We start from the raw sequence: 26,815 nt of genomic DNA on the forward strand, positions 1-26,815 counted from the left end.
CTTTGAGGCATCAGCCAAGGCAACGGGGGTCTCCCCACCCCTTCAAACCGCCATCCCCAACCTGGCGCTCTTTTGTTTTGTTTTGTTTTGTTTTTTAAATCATTTTTATTGAACATTTTTTTTAATACGAGCAAACAAACAAATAAATAAACCTATAAACAAAACAAGCAAACAAACAAACAAAAATAGATATTTACATCTTCTTCTTTTCAACATCTTCGCATCAGTAATCTGTATTTATACACTTTCTCTTTCTTATCTTAATCTATCTCTTATACATATATTCCTAGTAAATCATATATTTATATTCTCTTAATCTAAATATTTTATTTAATTTTAACATAAACATAAACATTTAACATAAACATAAACAGGTACCTATCCACAATGTATATCTTCCCATTTATTTCCATATTTCTCCACCTAATTTAACCATTGTTTAGTTTTCTTTTGTTCCTTTTTTATTCCCCTTTCTCCTCCAACCATTTATACCATTTCTCCCAGACTAAGTAATAACCCGTTTCATCTTTTTCTTGAATCTCTCTTGTGAGCTTATGCATTTCCGCACATTCCATAATTTTTCTAATCACCTTGTCTTCTGATGGTATGTCATTGTTTTTCCAGTTTGGGGCAAAAACTATTCGTGCTGCTGTCAATATGTGAATAATTAAGTATCTTATTTCTTTTTCATATGGCCCGGTAATTATTCCCAAATAAGAAAGTTTCTGGCCTCATTTCTATTTGTTGATTTATAATTTCTTCTATTTGTATTTTAATTGTTTGCCAAAATTGTTTTGCCTTCTGACAGGACCACCACATGTGATAATAAGTTCCTTTTTTGATGTTTACATTTCTAACATAGCGGGGAAGTATTTGGAAACATCTTTGCCAATCTGGCAGGTGGGAGATGCCACCTGTAAAACATTTTATACATATTCTCTTTAGAGGGTACAGACATTGTACCCTGGCGCTCTTTTGATGCGGGATCCAGGATGTGGAAATCCGAGCGTAAAGTGAAAATAACCACATTTGGAAATCGTTACGAACAGTATGTCGATGAAGACAGTCAATCATCCAGGCAGAGTTGTCGGAAGATTGTCTGAAGGTTGAATGATGGCAACTGGACTTTCTGGTTTTTTCTTGGAAGACGTTTCGCTTCTCATCCAAGAAGCTTCTTCAGCTCTGACTGGATGGTTGGGGAATGGAAGGATCAAAGAAAAACTAAAAAGTCCAGTTGCCTCTTGAAAAAGCACCTTTGGTGCATGACCTGGATGACCGAGAATCTCCATAACATTTCTGACAGATGGCAGTCCAGTCTCTTCTTGAAAGCCTCCAGTGATGAAGCTCCCACAACTTCCGAAGGCAACTTCTGTTCCATGGGTTGATTGTTCTCACGGTCAGAAAAATTCCTCCTTATTTCCAGGTTGAATCTCTCCTTGTTCTGTTTCTATCCATTATTCCTTCTCTGGCCTTCGGGTGCTTTGGAGAATAGCTTGACCCCCTCCCTCCTCTCTGTGGCAGCCCCTCAAATATTGGAAGATGCTCTCCTGTCTCCCCTGGTCCTTCTCTTCACTAGACCAGCCAGGCCCAGTTCCTGCAACCGTTCATCGTATGTTTTAGTCTCCAGTTCCCTAAATCCTCTTAGTTGCTCTTCTCTGCACTTTTTCTAGAGTCTCCACATTTTTTTTATAGTGTGGTGGCCAAAACTGGATGCAGGATTCTAGGTGTGGCCTTACTAGGGCTTTATAGAGTGGTATTAGTACTTCCCTTGATCTTGAGTGTATCCCTCTACTTATGCAATTTAAGATTGCGTTGGCTTTTTTGGCTACCGCCACACACTGCTGGCTCATATTTAGTTGATTGTCCACTTCTTCTGTCTGTACCTATATGGATCTATCAGAAAAATTATACTCTTGGTAAAATATATATATATATATATATATATCCCAGGAGTTTTTTACTTTTACTGCATGTGCCAACAGAGAGCGGAAGGGCAGCGAAACATCTCTCAAACTAACAACAAAGTTAGTCCAGTTCCCACATTTCAACCTTCAGACAGTTTTACCTGGATGACTGAGAATCTTCATTGACATGATGCAATTTATTTTGGGGAACAAACCCCTGAGATTAGTATAGCAGGAGTTGCTACCTTTTCCAGCAACTCTCTCCCTAACTGGCTTGCTCAGAGTGATGAAGCTGCTTGGATCAGCCTCGAGCTCACAAAAAAATTGTCCAGTTGTACATGCAGACCAAAACAGATTTTGATCAAAAAGACAAATTAACGACAATATGAGGATGATTTTTGAACACTTTGGAGTATTATGAGAATCATCCAGAATAACAGATGGCGTTGATGTTTTCGGATGCCCAAAAGGCCTTTGATAATGTGAGTTGGCAGTTCATGATAAAACAACTACAGAGAATGGATTTTGGGCAGAGATTCATAAATATTATAAAAGCAATATATAATGGACAATTCGCTAAGATAACGATAAATGGGGATATGACCGAAAAGATCGAAAAGCATAATGAAAGGTAGTAGACAAGGATGTCCCTTTTCGCCATTGTTGTTTATCTTGACCTTAGAAGTTTTAAATAGAAATATTAGACGAGATGAAGAGATAAAAGGGATGAAAGTTTGAAAAGAAGAACCTTCAGACAACTTCAGGCCAAACTGGAGCACCTTAAGAAGTGTGGACTTCAGCGTTAATTTGTCCATTTCTGCGCAATTCATGACCTTTTGTATGACAAGTTTCTCTGTGGGTGTTTCCATCATTGAGCGAAGGCAATTGTCAGCGCCTCAGTGCTGGCATAGAGAGGAGAGAGATAAGCTCTGAACTTTTGCCTGCTAAATCCCTTTGAAGCTGGGTTGTCGTGGAAATGAGGAGGGGGGAGACATTCCTGGGAAATGACGAGACAAGAAGTCTGGAGAATGACTTGGAAGATAGCCAATGAGAAGCAGAGATTTGGGGATCGGAAAGGGAGGGATTAGGGGGAAAAAGGTTAGTCTTGTCCGCATCAAGTCATGATCCGGTGGCTGTGCTCAATTAAAGAAAAGATTTCCTTAAAGATTGGCAGTTGGAAATTCATTTATTTTGAGATAGCATCGAAGTTTGACAGCAATCCTGTGTAGTACTAGATATTTGTAGTACTAGTTATTTCGTGCCCTTCACATATATATTTTTTTGGGGGGAAGATCCCAAATAGAAAGAGTTCCGGTTCTAAATCTAATTGTTCGTTAGTAATTTCCTGTAGCCAATCTTTAATTTACGCTGAGTTTAAAAGATAAAGAGGCATCGATATTTTACAATGTGTGGGAAGAGTGGTATAACTGGATAGAACGGAGAAAGATTAAAGATAGATAGTTATTAAGTGTAAGTAATAGATAAAATAAGAATGTAAATACGCACAATTTAATTTTTGTAAATAACGCACGAATTGCTGTCACAAGAAAAACCACCACAAATAGCTGTTATTGAGTGATATGATGTTTTATGTTTTTAATGTAATAAAAGTTTAATAAAGTGTTTTTTTAAAAAAAGAAGAAGAAGTGTGGACTTCAACGCCCAGAATTCCCCACAAAATCAGCTGTTGGTTCTGTTTTTTTGTCCCGCAGATTGAAATCCCTCTGATCGACCACGAAGTGTGCAAGGAAGCCTACTCCAAGCTGCAGAAAATCATCACGACGGATATGATTTGTGCCGGAGAGGAAGAAGGTAAATGGATGGGGGGGGGAAAGGGGTTACCCCCCCAGAATCACGTGAGGTCCCCCGGCATCTTTTTTTTTTTTTAATTTGATTTCTATGCCGCCCTTCTCCAGAGACTCAGGGCAGCTTACAATGCGTTAAGCAATAGCCTTCATACTTTTGTATATTTATACAAAGTCAGCTTATTGCCCCCACAAACTGGATCCTCAATTTACCTACCTTAGAAAGGATGGAAGGCTGAGTCAACCTTGAGCCTTGGTGAGATTCGAACTTGCAGTAATTGCAGGCATCTGGTCTTAATAACCAGCTTAATAACAGGGTGCCTTAGACCACTGTACTACCAAGGCTCTTTTGATCCATCTCTATTTGATGGGTCCTAGAGAGACCCAGACTCTGGGTCAGAGCAAAGAGTTGGTAGGATACAGGGAGTCCTTGATTTACAGCCGTTTGTTTAGTGACTGTTCGAAGTTACAACAGCACTGAAAAAAGTGATTTATGACCGTTTATCACACTTACGACCCTTGCTGTCTCCCCATGGTCACGTGATCAAAATTTGGACCCTGGGCTCGTATTTAACCCTCTTTCTCTCTCTCTCTCTCTCTCTCTCAGGGGGAAAAGACTCTTGCAGTGGGGACTCGGGGGGTCCCATGGTGGCTTGGAGCAACCGGACTGGCCAATGGCAACTCCTGGGATCCGTGTCGTGGGGCGACGGATGCGGCTTGCAAAACCGCTATGGGGTCTATTCAAACGTCCTCTTGTCCGTCCCTTGGATAAGGAAAGTGGCCCAGATGCAAGGCTGAAGCCTCACCTTTGAAGAGCTTTCTTTCCTTCCTTCCTTCCTTCCTTTTCTTCCTTTCCTTCCATCCTTCCCTCCCTCTCCCTCTCCTCCCTCTGCTCTTTCCTTCCTTTTCACTTCCTCCCTTCCCTCCCTCTCCCTCTCTGCTTTTCTTCCTTCCTTCCTCATTCCCATCTCTTTCCTACCTCCCTCCCTCCCTCCCTTCTTTCTCCCTCACCTTCCTTTCTCCCTCCTTTGTTTTCCTTCCTTCCCTTCCTTTTCTTCCTCCCTTCCTTCCTCTCATTCCCATATCCTTCCTTCCTTCCTTTTCTTTCTTCCTTTCTTCCTTCCCTCCTTCTTTCCCTCTCCCCCTCCCTCTCTCTCTGCTTTCCTCCCTTCCTCTCCCTTCCTTCCTTCCCTCCCTTTCCCTCTTTCTCTGCTTTTCTTCCTTCCTTCTTTCCTACTTCTTCTCATTCCCATCTCTTTCCTATCTCTCTCTCTCCCTCCCTCCCTTCCTTCTCCCTCTTACCTTCCTTTCTCCCACTCCCATTCCCTCCTTTGTTTTCCTTCTTTCCTTTCCTTCCTTCTTTTCTTCCTCCCTTTCTTCCTTCCCTTTTTTTCTTCCTTCCTTCCCTCCCTCTCCCTCTCTGTTTTTCTTCCTTCCTTCCTCCTTCTTCTCATTCCCATCTCTTTCCTACCTCCCTCCCTCTCTCCCTTCCTTCTCCCTCTCATCTTCCTTTCTCCCATTCCCTCCTTTGTTTTCTTTCTTTCCTTCCCTTCCTTCTTTTCTTCCTCTCTTCCTTCCTTCCCTTTCTTTTTCTTTCTTTCTTCCTTCCTTCCCTCCCTCTCTCCCTCTCCCCCTCCCTCTCTCTGCTTTCCTCCCTTCCTCTCCCTTCCTTCCTTCCCTCCCTCTCCCTCTCTGTTTTTCTTCCTTCCTTCCTCCTTCTTCTCATTCCCATCTCTTTCCTATCTCCCTCTCTCCCTCCCTCCCTTCTTTCTCCCTCCCACCTTCCTTTCTCCCATTCCCTCCTTTGTTTTCCTTCCTTCCTTCCCTTCCTTCTTTTCTTCCTCCCTCCCTTCCTCTCATTCCCATATCCTTTCTTCCTTCCTTTCTCCTTCCTTCCTTCCTTCATCTCTTCTTCCTCTCTTCCTTTCTTCCTCTCTTGGGGATGTCAAGAAGATCTGATCCAAGCCAGGATCCGGCTGTCCCAAACTCAGGACCAAGGACACAAAGCTAAAAAGGGTAGAAATGTGAATTTTTAAATAAAAACCAGAGGACGTCTTCAGCCACGGCTCATCCTTGGGGAAGGACGGAATAATCAGGACTCAAGAAAAATCTCAGGAAAAATATATTCCTGGGGGCTTGTGAGCCCCCAGCTGGGCCCATGAAAGACTTGGGACTTGGTCACGAAACTGGTTACCAGTCAGAAGCCGTCAACATCTCAGATTGACAGACTGACACCTCCGAAGATGATGAAGTGTTGCCATTCACTTTTCCGAGCCTCCCTTTGGATTCCAACCTCCAGAAATCCCAAAAATCCTTGGAACGTCCCACATACCTGGGAGACATTATACAGGTAGTCCTTGACTTACAACAGTTCATTTAGTGACCATTCAAAGTCACTAAACGGGACTGAAAAAAGTGACTTAGGGGCGTTTTTCACACTTGTGACGGTTGCAGCGTCCCCGTGGTCACGTGGATTTACATCCGGATACTTGGCAAGGGACTCACATTTATAACCGTCGCAGTGTCCCCGAGGGTCACGCAATCCCCTTTTGCGACCTTCTGATGGGCAGCGTCAATGGGGAAGCCGGATTCACTTAACAACCGTGTCACTAATTTAACAACGGCAGGGATTCGCTTAACCAACGTGGCGAGAAAAGTCGTAAAGTGGGGCAAAACTCGAATTTCTCACTTAGCAACATAAATGTTGGGCTCCATCGTGGTCGTAAGTTGAGGACTACCTGCGTTGGGAAAAGCCAAACCAGACAGCAGTCTGTGTTCACGCACAATATACTGTACGTGATCTGGTTTTTTTGAATAAACACATTTTTCTGAGTTAGCCATGTAGACTGAGCTATAGACTAACCCAAAGGGTTGAGTTCACACAAAATGTTAAGCCCAACCCTCATACACAGTCCAAGCTTCAAACCAACCAGGTTCGAAACATGGTGCAAATGCAGCCTTGTAGTGTTGGGGCCCGCTGGCAGCAGACTCGGACGATGAGGAGGTTGGGGAGGAACATGGGCCAGTTCTGGAGTCTGGGGAAGGCTCTGATGGACGCTCTGCATCGGAAGCTGTTGTGACTCCGTTACCTGAGCCTGGAGAGGACTCCGAGAGTGAAGGAGAGGAGTTGGCAAGGCCTCCCTCTCCAGGACCCTCCTCTCTGGCAATGCCTTTGGTGTCCGCCGAAGGGCAAGAGATAGGGCCGGGGCCAAGCACGTCCACAGGTGGACAGTGATGAGGAAGATGAGTCTTGGCTGGATCCACGCCAGCGTCGCAGAGATAAGCGCGCGCAACAGAAGAAAAGGCGTGCCCGAGATTAGGCTGAGTCACTGGACCACACCCCACAGGATATAAAAGGGAGCGTGGTGGCCACTCAAACCTTGTGACGAACAAAGCTGAAAGCTTCCAGCCATTCTGCATTGCCGGACTTTTTGCTATAGACTTTGCTGGATTATCTCTGGACATGATTAACTCCGTAATTATTGAGCTGTTTCTTTTGATGTACCAGGAGTGGGGAGAAGTTATCTGTCCTCTTCGTAAGTAATAAACTCTTGGCAGGCAGCCACTAGGTTGTTGCCAAGTTCCGTTATCATCAGGAAAAGGATTTTGCCGGCTGGTTTGGTCTTTTAACTCTTGAACGTCTGTTGGTGTGTGTGCGTGTGGGACGGGGACAGAACAGAAGCAGAGATGGACCCGTGGCCATCCGATATTTCCCAGCCACTGGAGAGGCAGCTGCGTTTGTAGGCTGAGATGGGTGAGGAGGAGGAAGAACAGCTGGGGCCTGTTCCAGATGCACCTATGTGCAGAGCAGTTAGGAGAGGAGAACAACGGAGGACAAGGAGTCGATTTGGGAAGCAAAGCACACGTGGATGCTGAATGGCCCCTCTCTGGATGGGGAACCGAAGACCAACTGGCCGGTGCACATGCCTGTTTTTTGGGCATTTTTTGACTGTTTTCTAGGTCGTTTTCCTGGCTGTTTTTGGGGCCGTTTTTGATCCAAAAACAGCCCGAAAAATGGCCGTAAAAAGGCCTGGAAACAGCCCAAAAAAACGGCCTGATTTTTGGCCATTTACAGGCCGTTTTCCGGCACCCACGAAGACCAGGTGGCATGCACGCCGGATACCAGAAGAGTAGCTGGTGGCGTCACGCGTGTCCACTGCTGCTAGTTCAGACCAGTTCGGGCAAATGAAGAGCCTCGGTGGTGCAGCGGACTAAGTGCTGTTAAGTGCTAGCACTTAGCTGCCAGCTGCCTGCAATTAGTGCGAGTTCAAATCTCACCAGGCTCAAGGTTGACTCAGCCTTCCATCCTTTCGAGGTAGGTAAATTGAGGACCTGGATTGTGGGGGCAATAAGCTGACTTTGTATAGATCAACACTGCTTGGGGGGGGGGGGCGAAAGCCCTAATAAGCAGGTATAAACATAAAAGTATGCAGGCTATTGCTATAATGCATTGTAAGCCGCCCTGAGTCTGTGGAGAAGGGTGGCATATAAATTGGACTAATAAATAATAAATAAATAAACTGGTAGTTGCGACCTGCAGGTGGGCCCTGCCAGATTCACTTAACAACTGGGTTACTCACTCAACAACTGTAGTGGTTCACTTAACAACCATGGGAAAATAAAGGTCATAAAAGGGGCTGCTACTCACTGAACAACTGCCTTGCTTAGGAATGGAATTTGGGGGCTCAATCGTAGGTCACGCAAACATAATCACATCCACGGGATAAACCAGGTTAGGACAAGCATCCTTGCTCGTTGTGGGTTAATGACAGCTCAGGCCCTCCTTGGCAAGCGAAGGAAAACTAGAATAGAATAGAATAGAATAGAATAGAATAGAATAGAATAGAATAGAATAGAATAGAATAGAATAGAATAGAATAGAATAGAATAGAAGTGGAGTGGAGTGGAGTGGAGTGGAGTGGAGTGGAGTGGAGTGGAGTAGAGTAGAGTAGAGTAGAGTAGAGTAGAATAGTGGAGTGGAGTGGAGTGGAGTGGAGTGGAGTGGAAGGGAAGGGAAGGGAAGGGGAGGGGAGGAGAGGAGAGGAGAGTAGAGTAGAGTAGAATAGTGGAGTGGAGTGGAGTGGAGTGGAGTGGAGTGGAAGGGAAGGGAAGGGAAGGGGAGGGGAGGAGAGGAGAGGAGAGGAGTGGAGTGGAGTAGATTGGAATGGAATGGAATGGAATGGAATGGAATGGAATAGAATAGAATAGAATAGAATAGAATAGAATAGAATAGAATAGAATAGAATAGAATAGAATAGAATAGAATAGAATAGAATAGAATAGAATAGAATAGAATAGAATAGAATAGAATAGAATAGAATAGAATAGAATAGAATAGAATAGAATAGAATAGAATAGAATAGAATAGAATAGAATAGAATAGAATAGAATAGAATAGAATAGAATAGAATAGAATAGAATAGAATAGAATAGAATAGAATAGAATAGAATAGAATAGAATAGAATAGAATAGAATAGAATAGAAGTGGAGTGGAGTGGAGTGGAGTGGAGTGGAGTGGAGTGGAGTGGAGTAGAGTAGAGTAGAGTAGAGTAGAGTAGAATAGTGGAGTGGAGTGGAGTGGAGTGGAGTGGAGTGGAAGGGAAGGGAAGGGAAGGGGAGGGGAGGAGAGGAGAGGAGAGTAGAGTAGAGTAGAATAGTGGAGTGGAGTGGAGTGGAGTGGAGTGGAGTGGAAGGGAAGGGAAGGGAAGGGGAGGGGAGGAGAGGAGAGGAGAGGAGTGGAGTGGAGTAGATTGGAATGGAATGGAATGGAATGGAATGGAATGGAATAGAATAGAATAGAATAGAATAGAATAGAATAGAATAGAATAGAATAGAAAACATGGAATGGAATGGAATGGAATGGAATGGAATGGAATGGAATAGAAAGAATAGAATACAATAGCAGAGTTGGAAGGGACCATGGAGGTCTTCTAGTCCAACCCCCTGCTCAGGCAGGATACCCTATACCCGTGATGGCAAACCTACAGGTACCACGCGGAGCCATATCTGTGGGCACGGCAAATGGGCCATTTCCGGCCTCTGGAGGGCCTCCAAGGGGGGTCAGGAAGGCCATTTTCACCCTCCCCAGGCTCCAAGGGGCCCTCTGGGGCCTGGGAATTGTGAAAACGGGCCTACCGGGCCCACCGTGCCATCACGTGCCAAAAGCGGAGGGAGCATGGGGGGTGTTGCACACGCATGCGCGGGGGGGGGCATGGCACACTGAAATATGGGTGTGGGCACGCACGCGACACCCCCCCCCCCCCCCCGCGCGACCCTTGCTTTTGGCACGTGACGGCAAAAATGTTCGCCATCCCTGCCCTATCCCATTTCTGACAAATGGCTGTCCAATCTCTTCTTTAAAACTCCCAGCGCTGGAGCATTCACAACTTCCGGTGGCAAGCAGTTCCACTGGTTAATTGTTCTCAATGTCAGGAGATTCCTCCTTAGTTCCAGGTTGCTTCTCTCCTTGATGAGTTTCCATCCGCTGCTGCTTCTTCTCCCAGCTTTCTGGTGCTTTGGAGAATAGCTTGACTGCCTCTTCTTTGGGGCAGCCCCTCAAATACTGGAAGATGCTATCATGTCCCCCCTAGTCCTTCTTTTCTCTAGACTGGACAAACCCAAATCCTGCAACCGTTCTTTATATGTTTTAGCCTCCAGTCCCCTAACTGCCAATTATTTCGGGCAGGCCCAGCAGCCAAGAGAGGATGGTTTGTGGGGTGTGGAAATCAGATCTTTCACCTGCCCACATGTGGTTGGCCAACAGCCGCTGCCTTCCTCTCCGCCAGCGCTTTCCGCCACGGTTATCGGTTTGATCGGCCCCAGAGAGAGATTTAAAAAAATCACCAAACTGCCCACGGTGGTTTTGCACAGAAACTTCTGAAGCTGCTAAAAAAAAAAAAAGGCTGAAAGGCAGTGGAGGAGCGAGCTAACTGAATTTTCCATCGAACCCGTCAGGATTCGCACCCGGTGCTGCGAAAACAGCACCAGAACGTTACAATTGGCGTCTCGACTGTCCTTGAGTTTGTGGTGTTGTTGTTGTTATCGTTTATTTGTTTTGTATCCCCGCCTTTCTTATTTTTAGAAATAACTCCAGGCGGTGAATGCTATCCAACCTTCCGTCCCCTCTTTTGCCCATAACAACAGCCGCCTTTCGTGCCTAAGGCGGGACTAGAACTCACCGTCTCCTAGTGATTGGCCCAAAGTCACCCAGCCGCCTTTCGTGCCTAAGGCGGGACTAGAACTCCCAATCTCCTAGTGATTGGCCCAAAGTCACCCATCTGGCTTTCGTGCCTAAGGCGGGACTAGAACTCACCGTCTCCTAGTGATTGGCCCAAAGTCACCCAGCCGCCTTTCGTGCCTAAGGCGGGACTAGAACTCCCAATCTCCTAGTGATTGGCCCAAAGTCACCCATCTGGCTTTCGTGCCTAAGGCGGGACTAGAACTCACCGTCTCCTAGTGATTGGCCCAAAGTCACCCAGCCGCCTTTCGTGCCTAAGGCGGGACTAGAACTCCCAATCTCCTAGTGATTGGCCCAAAGTCACCCATCTGGCTTTCGTGCCTAAGGCGGGACTAGAACTCACCGTCTCCTAGTGATTGGCCCAAAGTCACCCAGCCGCCTTTCGTGCCTAAGGTGGGACTAGAACTCACCGTCTCCTGGTGATTGGCCCAAAGTCACCCAGCCGCCTTTCGTGCCTAAGGCGGGACTAGAACTCACCGTCTCCTAGTGATTGGCCCAAAGTCACCCAGCCGCCTTTCGTGCCTAAGGTGGGACTAGAACTCACCGTCTCCTGGTGATTGGCCCAAAGTCACCCAGCCGCCTTTCGTGCCTAAGGCGGGACTAGAACTCACCGTCTCCTGGTGATTGGCCCAAAGTCACCCAGCCGCCTTTCGTGCCTAAGGCGGGACTAGAACTCACTGTCTCCTAGTGATTGGCCCAAAGTCACCCAGCCGCCTTTCGTGCCTAAGGCGGGACTAGAACTCCCAATCTCCTAGTGATTGGCCCAAAGTCACCCATCTGGCTTTCGTGCCTAAGGCTGGACTAGAACTCACTGTCTCCTGGTGATTGGCCTAAAATCAAGTCAGTTTTCATGCCTAAAGCGGGACTAGAACTCCCAATCTCCTAGTGATTGGCCCAAAGTCACCCATCTGGCTTTCGTGCCTAAGGCTGGACTAGAACTCACCGTCTCCTGGTGATTGGCCTAAAATTAAGTTAGTTTTCATGCCTAAAGCGGGACTAGAACTCACCGTCTCCTAGTGATTGGCCCAAAGTCATCCAGCCGCCTTTCGTGCCTAAGGCGGGACTAGAACTCCCAGTCTCCTGCTTTCTAGCCTGGTGCCTTAAATAGTAGACCAAACTGTCTCTCTGTTATTGGTTTTCTATTTTTATTTTGCTTCTGTAAAGATAAGGGGGGGGTCTAACCCTCTTCACCTGATGATACAAGTAGTTCTCGTTTAGTGACCGGCTCTGAAAAAAGTGATTTACGACCGTTTTTCACACTTACAGCTGTTGCAGCATTCCCACAATCACATAATCGAAATTCAGCCGCTTGGCAACGGACTCATATTTATGACAGTCGTAGTGTCCCAGGGGTCACGCGATCCCCTTTTGCGACCGTCTGACCAGGCAAGACGACGAGGAAGCTGGATTCACTTAACAACCGTGTTCCTCGTTTAACAACTGCAGGGATTCCGCTTAACAAGGGTGGCCGGAAGAGTCGTCCAACGGGGCAAAATTCACTCAGCAACAGAAACGTCGGGCTCTTAACAATTGTGGCCGTAAATCGAGGACTTCCTCTCCAAGCGAGAAGGACCTGCTTTGCAAACCCTCTCTCTCTTTTCAGCCCTAGGGAGAGATTGCCTCTGCGCCCGCGCAGAGTGCTTCCCCTTGACCCCCAGACAGCCACCTTCGCTCCTTCGTGTGCCGTTCAGAGAATGTGGTTTCCCAGCCGACGCGGTATTAGACGTGCCCGGTTTCCCCGAATGACTCGGTGCTCTCGCCTCCCACGGTCGCTTTCGGGGTAAGGCCTCGGAACATCTGCCCAGATGTGCAACCTGGAAACCACAAAGAAGGAGCCACTGGCCGGGTCAAGGTTGCTGCACACAGACCGGGCAAGGTGTCTGTTTGGAGTCCTCCTCCTCTGCAGCCTCCGGAGTCTTCGGGAGGAAGACGATGGTGGCGTATTCCGTGGGTTCCCGCTGGACGGGTTTCGGAGAAGCCGCCGGTTTCGTCTTTGGTCCTCCCGGGAATGCCAGCATTTCGTAATCCACCGTGAAAACAGTGACGGCTGGAGGATCTGCTTCTTCCTTCGGTTCAAGCCAAAAAAAATATATATGTTTTAACAAAGCCTATGTGTCTAATTTATTTTTTTTAAAATAGAGTTAAAATCAAGTTTTATTTCATTTCTAAGTAAAAACTGAATTCGGGTTTGGAGATTAGAGTCCAGTGTTTAGCACATTTACGGCCATTTACATGGATAAATTTATTTAAATTTATTTATATATTTATGTATGTATGTATGTATGTATGTATGTATGTATGTATGTATTTATTTATTTATTTATTTATTAATCGAACTTCTATACCGCCCTTCTCCTTTCGGACTCAGGGCGGTGAACGGCCAAAATAAAAACATTTATACATAACATTACAGTTAACAATAGATTTAAAATAATTACATAAATTTGGCCCGTAATTTAAAACTTGTCAATATAAAATCCGTATCAAAATTTTAAAACCAATTTTAAAACCAACTATAAAATCAAGACAGACCGGCTAACTGAAAAAAGGTCGGAGATCACTCGTATCTCTGCATAAATATTTATGTATTTATTTATTTTTATTTATTTAAAGTTTTTTTATTTTATTTTAATACTGTGTTTCCCCGAAAATAAGACCCTGTCTTATATTTTTTTGAACCCTGAAATAAGCCCTTGGCCTTATTGCCATGCACTCAAAAGCCCGATTGGGCTTATTATCAGGGGATAATGTCTTATTTTGGGGAAAACAGGGTACAAACAATCCATCTTCCATTAAACAGGGTGTCGTCTGGGTACAAATGTTTTGTGCAACAACAGTTAAAGTTTACAGCCATCTTCATTATTTTATCTATTCCTAACTTAATACCAATACATTAAATATCTAATACTATGACAATCCTCTTCTTGACTTATTTAATTCTGTTAATACATTTTTTATATTTCACTCATCTCCTTTTATTTCTTATTTATTTATTTATTTATTTATTTATTTATTTATTTATTTATTTATTTATTTATTTATTTATTTATTGGTTCGATTTATATGCCGCCTTTCTCCAGAGACACATTGTAAGGGCAGCTTACAATGCGTTAAGCAATAGCCTTCATACGTTTGTATATACCTGCTTAGTAGGGCTTTCGGGCCCCCCAAGCGGTGTTTTTTTTTTTTATACAAAGTTAGCTTATTGCCCCCACAATCCGGGTCCTCATTTTACTTACCTCGGAAGGATGGAAGGCTGAGTCAACCTCGAGCCTGGTGAGATTCGAACTCGCAGTAATTGCAGGCAGCTGGTGCTATTTTCATATTTATTCTCTAACCATCGATAAAATAGCTCCCATATAATATAATATTTGGTTTGTTCTTTCTCTCTAATTGCCAGTGTTAACCTATTCATTTCTGCACATTCTAATATTTTCCTGATCACATTCTCTGTAGGAGTCTCTTCGCTTTTCCAATTTTGGGCGAATACAATTCTAGCTGCAGTTATTACATGGATAATCAAATATACGTTTTCTTTGCTATAAATTTCTGGTGAAATCCCCAACAGGAATATTTCAGGTTTCGAATCAATATGTTGTTGTAGCATCTTTTCCAGCCACATATGAATTTTTGTCCAATATACATTAATACGAGCCGGGTGTCTGCTGAGATTTCCAGCATATTCATGTATTTATTTCTTTGCTTGCTTGTTTATTTATTTAAAGTACAGGTAGCCCTCGACTTAGGGCCACAATTCAGCCCAAACTTTCCTTTGCTAAGTTGTTAAGTGAGTTTTGCCCCATTTTACGACCTTTCTTGACAACGTTGTTAAGTGAATCACTGCAGTTGTTAAGGTAGGAATACGGTTGTTAAGGGAATCCCATAGACTTTGCTCGTCGGAAAAGCGGATCACGTGACCCCAGGACTCGGTAACCGTCATAATTATGAGTCGGCTACCAAGAATTTTGATCACGTGACCACGGGCATGCTTCAATGGTCGTAAGTGTGAAAAATGATCCTAAGTCATTTTTTTTCAGTGTCGTTGTAAGTTCGAACGGTCTCTAAATAATGGTGGTAAGTCGAGGACTACCCATACAGCAGACAAGAAACGATGGATGGAAACTAATCAAGGACAGAAGCACCCTGGAATTAAGGAAAAATCTCTGAACAGTGAGAACAATTAACCAGTGGAACTACTTGCCACCAGAAGTTGTAGATGCTCCATCACTGGAGGTTTTTAAGAAGAGGCTGGACAGTCACTTGTTTGAAATGGTATAGGATCACCTGCTTGAGCAGGGGGTTGGACTAGAAGACCTCCAAGGTCCCTTCCAGCTTCTATTCTGACTCTGATTCTTATGGTGATGCTGTGACCCAATTTTCAGAGGCAAAAAGGAACTTACCAATGGAGCATTTCCATGCTTCTGTTCCTTTTGCTCTGCAAGAAAAATGAGAATTAGAACTCGTTCCGGGTCCTGTGGCAACAGAATTTTCCCCTTTAATAATACGTTCATTGGTATCTTTGAATCTTGAAAAATCTGAAAATACACCTTGGTTTCGGTATTTTTTTTTTAAAAAATGGGTACATTAGCTATAAAGTTTAGGAACGTTTCAGTCATCATCTTCTTTTACCCACCCCATAATCCTTTGCATTAGGGCAACTGAATGGAGCTGAGTGTTTACTGGCCAGATGCCGTCCCTGTCACCAGTGTGGAGTTTTGTTCGGCAGATATATTCTCAACGTGCCCAGAGAGAGAAATATCTGCCTCTACCTAGGATTGAACTCACAGCCTCCTGATTGTGAGGCTGGCAAGAGCTCCATCTCTAGGCCACCGCACCGCACCACTTAATCTATCTATCTATCTTCTTCTTCTAACAACCCCATAATCCATTGTGGGGTGGAGTCTGGGTGTTGTGACTCCGACCCCCGAGGCCGACTTATCGGAGGGAGAAGGCTCTGAACATGAAGGAGAGGAGTTGATCAGGCCTCCCTCTCCAGGACCCTCCTCTCTGGCAATGCCTCAGGTGTCTCCTGAAGGAGAAGAGATTGGCCAGGAGCCAGGTATCTCCTCGCAGTTGGACAGTGATGGAGATAAGTCTTGGCTGGATCCACGCCAGCGTCGGAGAGACAGGCACACGCAACAGAAAAGGAGGCGTGCCAGAGATTAAGTGAGTCATTGGACCACACCCCACAGGGGATAAAAGGGAGTGAGGTGGCCATTCAGACTCTGTGACGGACAAAACAAACTACTAGTGAATCACATTGTATCTTTGAAACAACGTTATCTGCGTTGGATTTAATACGGACTGGACTTGACAATTCTTGAACTGTGTGTATCTTGTTTGGGTTTATCTGTCGGAGGAACAACCCCTCCCTCTATGAGTAAAGTTCTTGGCAAGCAGCTACTGGGTTGCTGCCAATCCTCTTATCGAAAGAATTTGTTGTCTGCCAGTTTTATTTAACCCCTGGCTATCTGTTTGTGTGCGTGTGTGAGACGGGGACAGAACACTGGGCAACTGAATGGCGCTGAGTATTTACTGGCCAGATGCCTTTCCTGTCGCCAGTGCGGAGTTTTTTTCCCAGCAGATCTATTCTCAACGTGCCCAGAGAGAGAAATATCTGTCTCTACCTAGGATCGAACTCACAGCCTTCTGATTGTGAGGCGAAAGCTCCACCTGTAAGCCATCATACCACTCCATTTAGGAACATTTCAATGATGCCTTCAAAAAGACAAGGAAGATTAGACTTTTTAAAAAAAAAAAGTTGGTGGAAATTGTATGCTGCTTAGCACACACGGCTACTTACTTTGTCTTCTCCTTCGGATGATCCACCACACCGAGAAATATAACACAACGAGCAGGATAAACAATCCAGACCCTCGTAAGTCAGAGAAAGAACTCTTGGTGTCTTTTCGTACACCTTCATCCTGTTCCTTGACCCCGGCGATCTCGTCTGGAGGTTGAGTTGCAGCGACGTTTTCTGGAGACGAGAACATCAAGATTACTTCTGCATTCCTCATGCCAAAACTTCAGCTCATCCAGAGCGAATCCAGGTTCACAGGAGACACACCTGGGACACACAACCTAGCCCACATCTCTCCGGATAGGAGGGCTGATTTTCCTTGGATCGGTGTCTCTCAGCCTTGGGAACTTTAAGATGGGTGGACTTCAACTCCCAGAATTCCCCAGTGGTTAGAGGAAATTCTGGGAGGTGGAATCCACCCATCTTAAAGTTCCTAAGAAACATTGATGTATGGACACCTTTAATGGGAAAATGGTACGGAAAAAATGTGAATGTGGTGTTTCTCATGCCTTAGATCCTACTTCAGTGTTTGGGGAAGCCAAGCGAGGGGAGCCAAATGTCAACTCGCAAAGCATCCCTGGCCTGCTCTCCAGTTGCCATAGACAAGGGGAGTGGGAAAACCGACGAAGCAGCACGGCTGCCAAAAACAAAAGCACATTCCAGACATATCTCTCTCAAGGCTGTCTCCCAAGGTTACCCACAGCAGCCAGAGGGGAGTGATCTCTACAACCCGCGAAATTGCTCCATTGGCGAATGTGACTGATGACACACACTGAGGGAGGGGGGAAACAGGGTCATGCCTGGGTCATAAATTACGTGGGGTCAGAGTTGGCTTCACTTGGAACGTGCTGACATGAAGCTCCTAATAAATAACTGGATTTCTATTGAAGCTTGGCTCGGGGCTCATGATTTAATTAGGGCATCCGTTGGAACTTTGAGAATTTTAAGATGGGTGGACTTCAACTCCCAGAATTCTCCAGTGGTTAGGGAATTCTGGGAGTTGAAGTCCACCCATCTTAAAGTTGCTAACGTTCAGAAACATTGACTTATGGACATCTTTAATGGGAAAATGGTACAAAAAAAATGTGAATTTGGTGTTTCTCGTACCTTAGATCCTATTCCAGTGTTTCTCAGAACTTTTGAGAACTTTAAGATGGGTGGACTTCAACTCCCACAATTCTTCAATAGCTAGGGAATTCTGGGAGTTGAAGTCCAGACTTCTTAAAGTTCTGAAGGTTGAAGGCCACTGTTCTCTTCATTGGAGATTATCATGGTCCTACATGCTCCCAGCTTCCATCTGGACCGGTGGTCCTCTACCTGTCCAGCCATGGTCCATAAGCAAGACCCAGTGATCGTTTAGGTGAAACTCAAGACTCCTTGCCTTAAATTAAATCTATATAAATAAAAATGTAATTGTTCGTTTGTTCAAAATCTTAAATCTCTGAAAGTTCTGCACTGATTCCTTTGAAATGTTGACCAACGTTGCATTCGAATACACACGTGTTTTTATATACCTACTATTATATAGATGTCATACCTGTGACAGGTGACAGGTAAAAACATGCTTTTTTGAAAAACAGCGCCATCTGTTGGACGTAAAAGCAACACACGTATTAAGTGTGCAATGTTGCGACGTTGCTCATTAATTGGAAGGAAGAGGGAGGAAGAGAGAGAGAGGGAGAGAGAGAGAAAGAGAGAGGGAGAGAGGGGGAGAAAAAGAGAGAAAAAGAGGGAGAGAACGAGAGAGAGAGGGAGGGGGAGAGGGAGGGGAAGGGAGAGAGGGAGGGGAAGGGAGGGAGGGAGGGAGAGTGAACGAGAAAGAGAACGAGAAAGAGAGAAAGAGAAAGGAAGGCAGAGAGGGGGAGGGAGAGGGAGGGAGAAAGAGGGAGGGAGAAAGAGAGAGAAAGAGAGGGGAAAGGGGGAGGGAGAGAGAGAGAGAGAGAGAGGGAAAGAGAGGGAGAAAGCGAGAGAAAAAGAGGGAGAGAACAAGAAAGAGAGAAAGAGAGGGGAGGGAGGGGGAGGGAGAGAGAGAGAAAGAAAGAGAAAGAGAGAGGGGGTGAGAGAGGGAGAACGAGAACGAGAAAGAGAGAGAGGGAGGGAGGGGGATGGAGGGAGAGAGAGATGGAGAGAAAGAACGAGAAAGAGAACGAGAAAGAGAGAGGGAGGGAGGCGGAAGGACGGGGAGGGAGGGGGAGAGAGATGGGGGAGGGACAGCAGATTCATATTTATGACAGTTGCAATGTCCTGGGGTTATGTCATCCCCTTTGGCGTCCTTCTGACAAGCAAAGTCAGAAGGAGACGAAGATGTTCGTCTTTTCCATTTAACCAGACTGAGCCACAGCAACGTGTGGCCGGGTACAGCTAGTATGATAATAAAATGCTTGTCAAGAGATGAGTGTCCTTCTTTGGAAAGGACATTCTGGGTTGGTTGGTTTCGGCCGTGGTGGGACCCAGGACAAAGAAGTGTGAAAGGTGGAGAACCATTGATCTGGGATCCACCCAGGCCATTGTAGAAGGCCAACCTACACAGCTTCATTCCTGATCTCTTGATTGACGCCCATGCCGAGATTCACCGCTTGAAACAGAGCATTTCTCCCACTTCAGTGTCCATGAAGGTTGGACAGCAATCACTGCTCTCTTAGTACCTTCTATGCAACACCCTTCTATACAGGTAGTCCTCGACTTATAACCATTCGTTTACCGACCGTTCAAAGTTACAGCGGCACTGAAAAAAGTGACTTAGGACCGTTTTTCACAGTTACGACCTGTTCTGACCTAGGCTTCCCAAGAGCATGAAGCAGACTCCTGATCCCGTCAAAAACCCAAACTTTTTATTAAGTCACTGTCAATTCCTCTCATTCCCATCCAGCGAAGTCTTTCAAGGGAGAATTTACAGACAGAGGCCTTATCTGGCTTGGAGAGCTGCCAGGCCGATAGCTTCGAAACTTGGCAAGGAGTCTCGGAGAGTCACGAACCAATTAAGCGAACTAATTGCCTCCTGCAAACTCCACTCCCCTTTCGCTCCTCTTTTCTTCTCTCTGGGAGCAGCCATTCATCGTTCACCTGTGGCTTTACTCCTGAGTCGCCCCTTGTTCTTTAGCTGTTCCCTTCATCTGGCAACTCTGTGCGTGCGCACACTGGGAACAGGCCCCAGCTGTTCTTCTGCCCCACTGATGTCCGACTCCGAAGGCAGCTGACAACTATCAGACGGTCCTGACCCTGTCTCTGCCTCCGACGCAGAGCCTTCCCCAGACTCCAGGACTGGCCCATGTTCCTCCCCAACCTCCTCACTCTCTGAGTCTGCCACCAGCTCCACAACACTTTGCAGCATCCCCATGATCATGTGATCAAAATTCAGGCACTTGGCAACTGACTCGTATTTGTGACGGTTGCAATGTCCCCAGGGATCACGTCACATGATCCCCTTTGGAGAGTTTCTGACAAACAAAGTCAATGGGGAAGCTGGATTCACTTAACAACCATGTTGTTAAGTGAATCCGGGGGGTCCACCGATTCTCCAAAGCACCCGAAGGCAGGAGAAGAAGCAACGGATGGAAACTCACCAAGGAGAGAAGCATCCGGGAACTAAGGAGAAACTTCCTAGCAGTGAGGACAATTAACCAGTGGGACTGCTTGCCACCAGAAGTTGTGGGTGCTTCATCACTGGAGGTTTTTAAGAAAAAACTGGGCAGTCCCTTGTCTGCAATGCTATAGGGCCTCTGGCTTGAGTAGGGGGTTGGACTAGAAGACCTCCAAGCTCCCTTCCAACTGACTCATATTTATGACAGTTGCAGTGTCCTGGGGTTATCCCCTTGTGAGACCTCCTGACAAGCAAAATCAATGGGGAGGCCAGATTCACTTAGCAACCGTGTTACTAACTTAACAACTGCAGTGATTCACTTAACGACGGTGGCCAGAAAAGTGATAAAATGGGACATTTTAGGACAGCCTTGCTTAGCAATGGAAATTTTGCACTTCATCGAAGTCATAATTCGAGGACTATCATTTATCTGTACAATTGGTGGTTTTTGCTGCTAAAAACCACCCCAGCCACTCCTCGAAATACGCCGTCACACACCTGTCACAATGAGGCTGCTTCGGTTGCTCTCCAGCATGATCCCTTCGGAGTGGAAGGGGTTCACCCAGCAGTAGTAAGTCCCGCTGTCGTTCTTCTCCACCTGCATGATTTCCATCTCGTACCTGCACTCGTCTCGTTTGGCAAAACTGTACTTTCGGCTGCTGCCATCCAATTTGACCGGCTGACGGTCGTGGCCCTGTTTGTACCAGTCCAGATGTTTTCCCAAATCAGGGTTGGAGATGGAACAAGTAAACTTAGCCGTCTCTCCTTCCGTTAAATTTAACTGGAGTGGGTGAAAATGTACTGGGAGAAGAAAAAAAAAAACAATGAGCAGAAGAAATGTCAATCACACAATTGAATTAGCAGACGCGTCCATGGAAGTTTTAAGGCTTCGTGCAGGAGGTCCTCGACTTACAACGGTTCGTTGAGTGACCGTTTGAAGTTACAACGGCACTAAACTCGCAAGATTCGTTGTTCTTGCCCTGTTTCTCTGTGTCATAGAATTCCGTGTTTCCCCAAAAATAAGACCTAACCAGAAAATAAATCTTGGCCTAGCATGATTTTTCAGGGTGCTTGTACTATAAGCCCTACCCCCCAAATAAGCCCTGGTTAAGATTGTAAGCCAGATGGACACATTTAGCGTATTTCCCCAAAAATAAGACCTAATAGAATAATAACTTTATTGTCACTTTGAATGTACACCAATCGGCATATATTAAACTGAAATTTCATTGCAAACAGCTCCCAGAGGGGGGCAACAGACCCCACACAGTGGATGTGTGGGGTCTCTAACAACCCTTTCATCTCTAAGCACACAGCCCTTATAAGCAGCATCCTGAATAACGGGAAGGGAGCTTCCTATAATCTTCTCCGCTGTCCTCACCACTCTCTGTAGGGACTTTCTATCTGAGCACTGCAGCTACAACCACAATCAGCTGGCTGGCGCACATGCGACGATCAGCTGGCTGGCGCGCATGCTCACACCGGAAAACGGAAGAGCAGCTCTTCCAATTTCCGACACTGCCACATGCACGAAGGCCAGCTGATCATCGCACACGCATGCACGCCAGAAACCCAGAAGAGGAACGGGCACTGCCGTGCGTGCCAGGCGACATGGCTCCACGTGCCACTTTGGGCACGCGTGACGTAGGTTCGCCATCACGGGTATGGAGTCTCCTGCTTGAGCAAAAGGTTGGACTAGAAGACCTTCAAGGTCCCTTCCAGGTCTATTCTGAATAGAATTGCTTCCATCCCGAAGTCCTTCAGGGGACCCCTGTAGAAGAGCCTGGGTGGCGCAGCAGACTAAAGCGCTGTTAAATAGCACCAGCTGCCTGCAATTACTGAGAGTTCAAATCTCGCCAGGCTCAAGGTTGACTCCGCCTTCCATCCTTCCGAGGTAGGTAAAATGAGGACCCGGATTGTGGGGGCAATAAGTTGACTTTGTATTAAAAAAAAGAACACCGTATGGGGGGGGCGAAAGCCCTACTAAGCAGGTATATACAAAAGTATGAAGGCTGTTGCTTAACGCATTGTAAGCCGCCCTGAGTCTCCAGAGAAGGGTGGCATATAAATCGAACCAATAAATAAATAAATAAACAAACAAACAAACAAACAAACAAACAAACAAACAAATAAATTGCCTTCTACCTTCTCTGGAGCCACCCAACCTGGAAAGCTGGTGAGCATCCAGAAGAGGTTGTCCATCTCTATTGCCCAATATGAGAAATCCCATATTGTTGGCCAACGTGGCCTCCTCCCGTTGCTTAACTTGGTAAGAGAAATCTGAGAAGGGACCACGGCAAAGCGACCCGATTACTTTGATCTCAGACGCCAAGGGATCACGTTGGCAGAGAAGAGAAGAGCCACAAAGATGATGCAGGGACTGGAGGCTAAAACATACGAAGAACAGTTGCAGGAACTGGGCATGGCTAGTTAGAGAAAAGAAGGATTATGGGTGACCTAAGACAGAGCCTTGGTAGTACAGTGGTCTAAAGCACCCTGTTATTAAGACCAGCTGCCTGCAATTACTGCAGGTTCGAATCTCGCCAGGCTCAAGGTTGACTCAGCCTTCCATCCTTTCAAAGGTAGGTAAAATGAGGACCCAGATTGTGGGGGCAATAAGTTGACTTTGTATAAATATACAAAAGGATGAAGGCTATTGCTTAACGCATTGTAAGCCGCCCTGAGTCTCCGGAGAAGGGCAGCATATAAATCAAATTAAAAATAATAATAATAATAACATGAGAGCAGTATTCCAACATTTGAGGGGCTGCCAAAAATAAGAGGGGGGGTCAACCTATTCTCCAAAGCCCTCGGACAATAAGCAATAGATGGAAACTAATCAAGGAGAGAACCAAGTTAGAAATAAGGAGAAATTTCCTGACAGTCAGAATGATTAACCAGTGGAACGACTTGCCACTAGAAGTTGTGGGTGGGCCAACACTGGAGGCTTTTAAGAAGTTTGACTGGAATGGGTTAGGCAGGGTCTCTTGCTTGAGCAGGGAGTTGGACTAGAAGACCTCTGAGGTCCCTTCCAACTCTCTCATTCTGTTATACTCAAATCATGATCTTTAAAACGACCGATGTAAGTCTGTGTAAGGAGTGTGCAAAGGTTTCTTGCCCTTGCAGTCAGCAGCTCTGTCGAGCGGACAAAATGCACACTTGGAACGAGCGAGGAAAGAAACGGAAAATTAAAACGCTGGTTAAGATATTATTATCTTATCGCAAATCTATGACGAGACCCTCGATGAGTTCCATTCTGGTCGCCGCACCTTAGCAAGGAAATCAGCAGAAGTGAACAAAAATGCAAGGGGGAAAAAAACCGACACGGAAAGATTTAATAGAAATGTAGAAAAATGACAGGTGGCACAGATAACATGGAAGAAGAGAAATGTCACTGTTTTGCAGAATTAGAACTCAGCTCCTCCTATGAAAATTTGGGGAGATTTTAGTGCCTTATTCAACTGCAGAATTGATTCACCCCACATACCGCCAATCCTCCTGTGTTTTTCTCAACACTCTTTTTTTTTTCCTCTCCAAATCTAAGAAGCTTGGAAAATAATTATCTTTAAAGCCAGATTGGCAGCCTTAACAACCCTTTAACATAGAAAACTGTGCTTCTTCAAAACATAATAAAACCCACTGTTTTATTAATATTGTCATCCATTTTAATGTGTTTAATCCAGTGCTAAAGCAATATCACGTGGCAATGAGTTCCACCGGATAAATCGATTTTCAGTAGCATATTGGCAAATATAAAGGCTATTTATAGCATCAGGCTAGGTTATGGCAAACAACTACACAACTTTCTGAGCCTTGTTGTTTTCTTAACAGATGTTTCACAACCCAGCTAAGTAATATCATCAGTGCTAGAAGGGAGTGGGGTTTCTAGCACCGATGATGCTACCTAGTTTGGTAAAGAAATGTCTGCAAGAAAACTATAAAACTCAAAAAGCATTAAAGACCCTACAGATGACCTCCTCCTCCTCTTCTTCCTCCTCCTCCTTCTCCTCTCCTCAAACCCCCTTCCCTTCTAGCATTGATGATGTTACTTATTTGGGTCATGAAACGTTTGCAAGAAAACCACCAAGGTTTTCAACCCTAAGTTACAAATATCCTCTTCTATCAAAATTGCACAACCTGCTGAGATTTAATACGGTTTTGACCGATATTGTTCTCTACTAATTAATGCTGGATTGAAGCTCATCTTTCTTTTCTTTTCTTTTTTTTAAATTTGATTTATATGCCACCCTTCTCCGGAGACTCAGGGCGGCTTACAATGTGCTCAGCAATAGCCTTCATCCTTTTGTATATTTATACAAAGTCAGCTTATTGCCCCCACAAACTGGGTCCTCATTTTACCTACCTTAGAAAGGATGGAAGGCTGAGTCGACCTTGAGCCTGGCGAGATTCGAACCTGCAATAATTGCAGGCAGCTGGATGTTAATAACAGGGTGCTTTAGACCACTGTACTACCAAGGCTCTTTCTGGGGTTCAGGCAGCCTTTGACTTCCCTCGCCAATCCTTTCTGGAAAACTAAAATCCTCAACTTTCAATCAATCCTGGGGCCGTTTCTTTCTGCACCCAACCAACAGTATAACAGAATGGCAGAGTTGGAAATGAACTTTCTCTGGGTTTTCTCCGTGAGCCACTAAAAGTCTCTTGTTTTTGTGTCTTGCTACTTAATTGTTCCAAAAATAAAAAAAAAACCTGAATTTCAGAACAGGTTACATACCCCACCAGCATAGCAAACTGCTCTATAAGACAAGCAGTAGAAAAAAAAAGCAGTTGATATTCATCAGAATGGAACCGGAAGGGACCCTGGAGGTCTTCTAGTCCAACCCCCCTGGCCAGAGAAGAAACCCTGCACCAATTTGGACAAATGGTTATCCGGTCTTCACCGCAAAGCCTTCCGCCGGTGTTTTAAAGTTCTTTTCTTCAACTGAGACCGTTACTCGCGAGGAACACGCTGGGTACGTACCGAAGGGTTTGACCAGCAAAGCAGACGGGCAGAAAAGAAATCCCAGCAGCGCATAAAACACCTTCTCCATGGTCACCCCAAAAAGTCGGCAACTTTTAGAGGGGTTTGCTGAAGCTTCGTCCACCGAAGGCAGAGTTTCAGACGGACGGAGGGAAGAGCATCCGTAAAACTGCAGGGAGACCTGCCACATCAGGAGAGAAGGATGGGATTCCGCCTTCTTGCTCCCCGGCTGTACCCCAAGAATGGACCAAGCTGGGTGGGGACCACCCCCTGCCTTCCTCTCTTGCCTTCCACGCCTTGAACCGAATCTCTGCGAGGCTGAGAGCAAAGGAAGTGACACGAGAGAAGATGAGAGCATCAAGGCTCAGCCTCCCACCTCTGCCCACAGGTTGCTTGCAAACTGCAGCAGTGGCAGCTTTCGGAGGCACAGGAAGCCGCGTCTCGCCCATCGTTCGAGGCTCGGCCTCGAAGGCACAAGGTGGCACGGGGCCGTTTTGGTCCCTTTGGGCCTTGCCATGATGGAAGTCCTAAGGGGGGGGAGGGAGGGAGGGAGGGAGGGAGGGAAGGAAGGAAGGAAGGAAGGAAGGAAGGAAGGAAGGAAGGAAGGAAAAAGAGAGACAAGGAAGGAAGGAAGGAAAGAAAGAGGAAGGGAGGGAGGGAGGGAGGGAGGAAAGAAAGAAAGAAAGAAAGAAAGAAAGAAAGAAAGAAAGAAAGAAAGAAAGAAAGAAAGAGATTGAGAAGGGAAAAAAAGGAAGGAAAGAAGAAATTGTAATGTTTTTATATTGATACTTTTGTGGCATTCTAAGCTGCCCAGAGAAAGGAAGGAAGGAAGGAAAGAAGGAAGGAAGGAAGGAAGGGAAGGAAGGAAGGAAAACAAAGGAGGGAATGGGAGAAAGGAAGGTGGGAGGGAAGAAGGAAGGAAGGAAAAAGAGAGACAAGGAAGGAAGAGAGGGAGGAAGGGAGGGAGGAAGGAGAAAGAGACAAGGAAGGAAGGAAGGAAAGGGAGGGAGGGAGGGAGGGAGGGAGGGAGGAAAGAAAGAAAGAAAGAAAGAAAGAAAGAAAGAAAGAAAGAAAGAAAGAAAGAAAGAAAGTTGGGAAGGGAAAAAAGGAAGGAAAGAAGAAAGATAGAAAGACAATTTCAGACAAATTTAACTGTTGTTAATTTTAAAGCTTTTGTGGCATTCTAAGCCACCCAGAGACACTTTGGATAAGTGAAATGGGTGTTGAAACGAAAGAAAGAAAGAAAGAAAGAAAGAAAGAAAGAAAGAAAGAAAGAAAGAAAGAAAGAAAGAAAGAAAGAAAGAAAGAAAGTTGGGAAGGGAAAAAAGGAAGGAAAGAAAAAGAAAGAGAGAGAGAGGTTGGGAAGGGAAAAAAAGGAAGGAAAGAAGAAATCGTAATGCTTTTATATTGATACTTTTATGGCATTCTAAGCTGCCCAGAAAAAGGAAGGAAGGAAGGAAGGAAGGAAGGAAGGAAGGAAGGAAGGAAGGAAGGAAGGAAGGAAGGAAAA

General features: G+C 45.4%; 2 protein-coding genes across 2 annotated transcripts in view; one reads left to right on the forward strand and one right to left on the reverse strand.

Moving 5' to 3' along the window:
• Positions 1–7,313, forward strand: part of MASP1 (MBL associated serine protease 1) — a 98,329-nt gene extending 91,016 nt beyond the window's left edge. Inside the window, exons 15-16 of the mRNA XM_087872391.1 lie at positions 3,617–3,716; positions 4,317–7,313. Of these exons, the coding sequence (XP_087728517.1) occupies positions 3,617–3,716; positions 4,317–4,507 (291 nt within the window). The 3' untranslated portion in view covers positions 4,508–7,313. The remainder of the gene's footprint in view (positions 1–3,616; positions 3,717–4,316) is intronic.
• A 4,760-nt stretch (positions 7,314–12,073) lies between these two features.
• Positions 12,074–25,617, reverse strand: PDCD1 (programmed cell death 1). The gene is made up of 5 exons (XM_034408072.3): positions 25,306–25,617; positions 20,826–21,128; positions 16,751–16,924; positions 15,348–15,382; positions 12,074–13,013 (listed from the first exon to the last, which is right to left on the reverse strand). Exons 1-5 carry the CDS (start codon positions 25,493–25,495, stop codon positions 12,795–12,797), a joined length of 921 nt encoding a protein of 306 aa, XP_034263963.3. The 5' UTR covers positions 25,496–25,617; the 3' UTR covers positions 12,074–12,794.
• Positions 25,618–26,815: the final 1,198 nt, after the last annotated feature.

This window comes from Pantherophis guttatus, chromosome 6, assembly GCF_059756535.1.
Source record: "Pantherophis guttatus breed Tessera chromosome 6, ASM5975653v1, whole genome shotgun sequence".
Taxonomy (NCBI): domain Eukaryota; kingdom Metazoa; phylum Chordata; class Lepidosauria; order Squamata; family Colubridae; genus Pantherophis; species Pantherophis guttatus.

Bases quoted from the DNA above. Each gene is read 5' to 3' on its own strand.
- PDCD1 (XM_034408072.3), bottom strand. From the start codon at position 25,495: ATGTGGCAGGTCTCCCTGCAGTTTTACGGATGCTCTTCCCTCCGTCCG. The intron at 15,383-16,750 runs GTAAGTAGCCGT...TTTTTCTTGCAG, and splicing joins CATCCGAAGGAGAAGACAAA to AGCAAAAGGAACAGAAGCAT. The intron at 13,014-15,347 runs GTAAGTTCCTTT...CTTGAACCGAAG, and splicing joins AGCATGGAAATGCTCCATTG to GAAGAAGCAGATCCTCCAGC.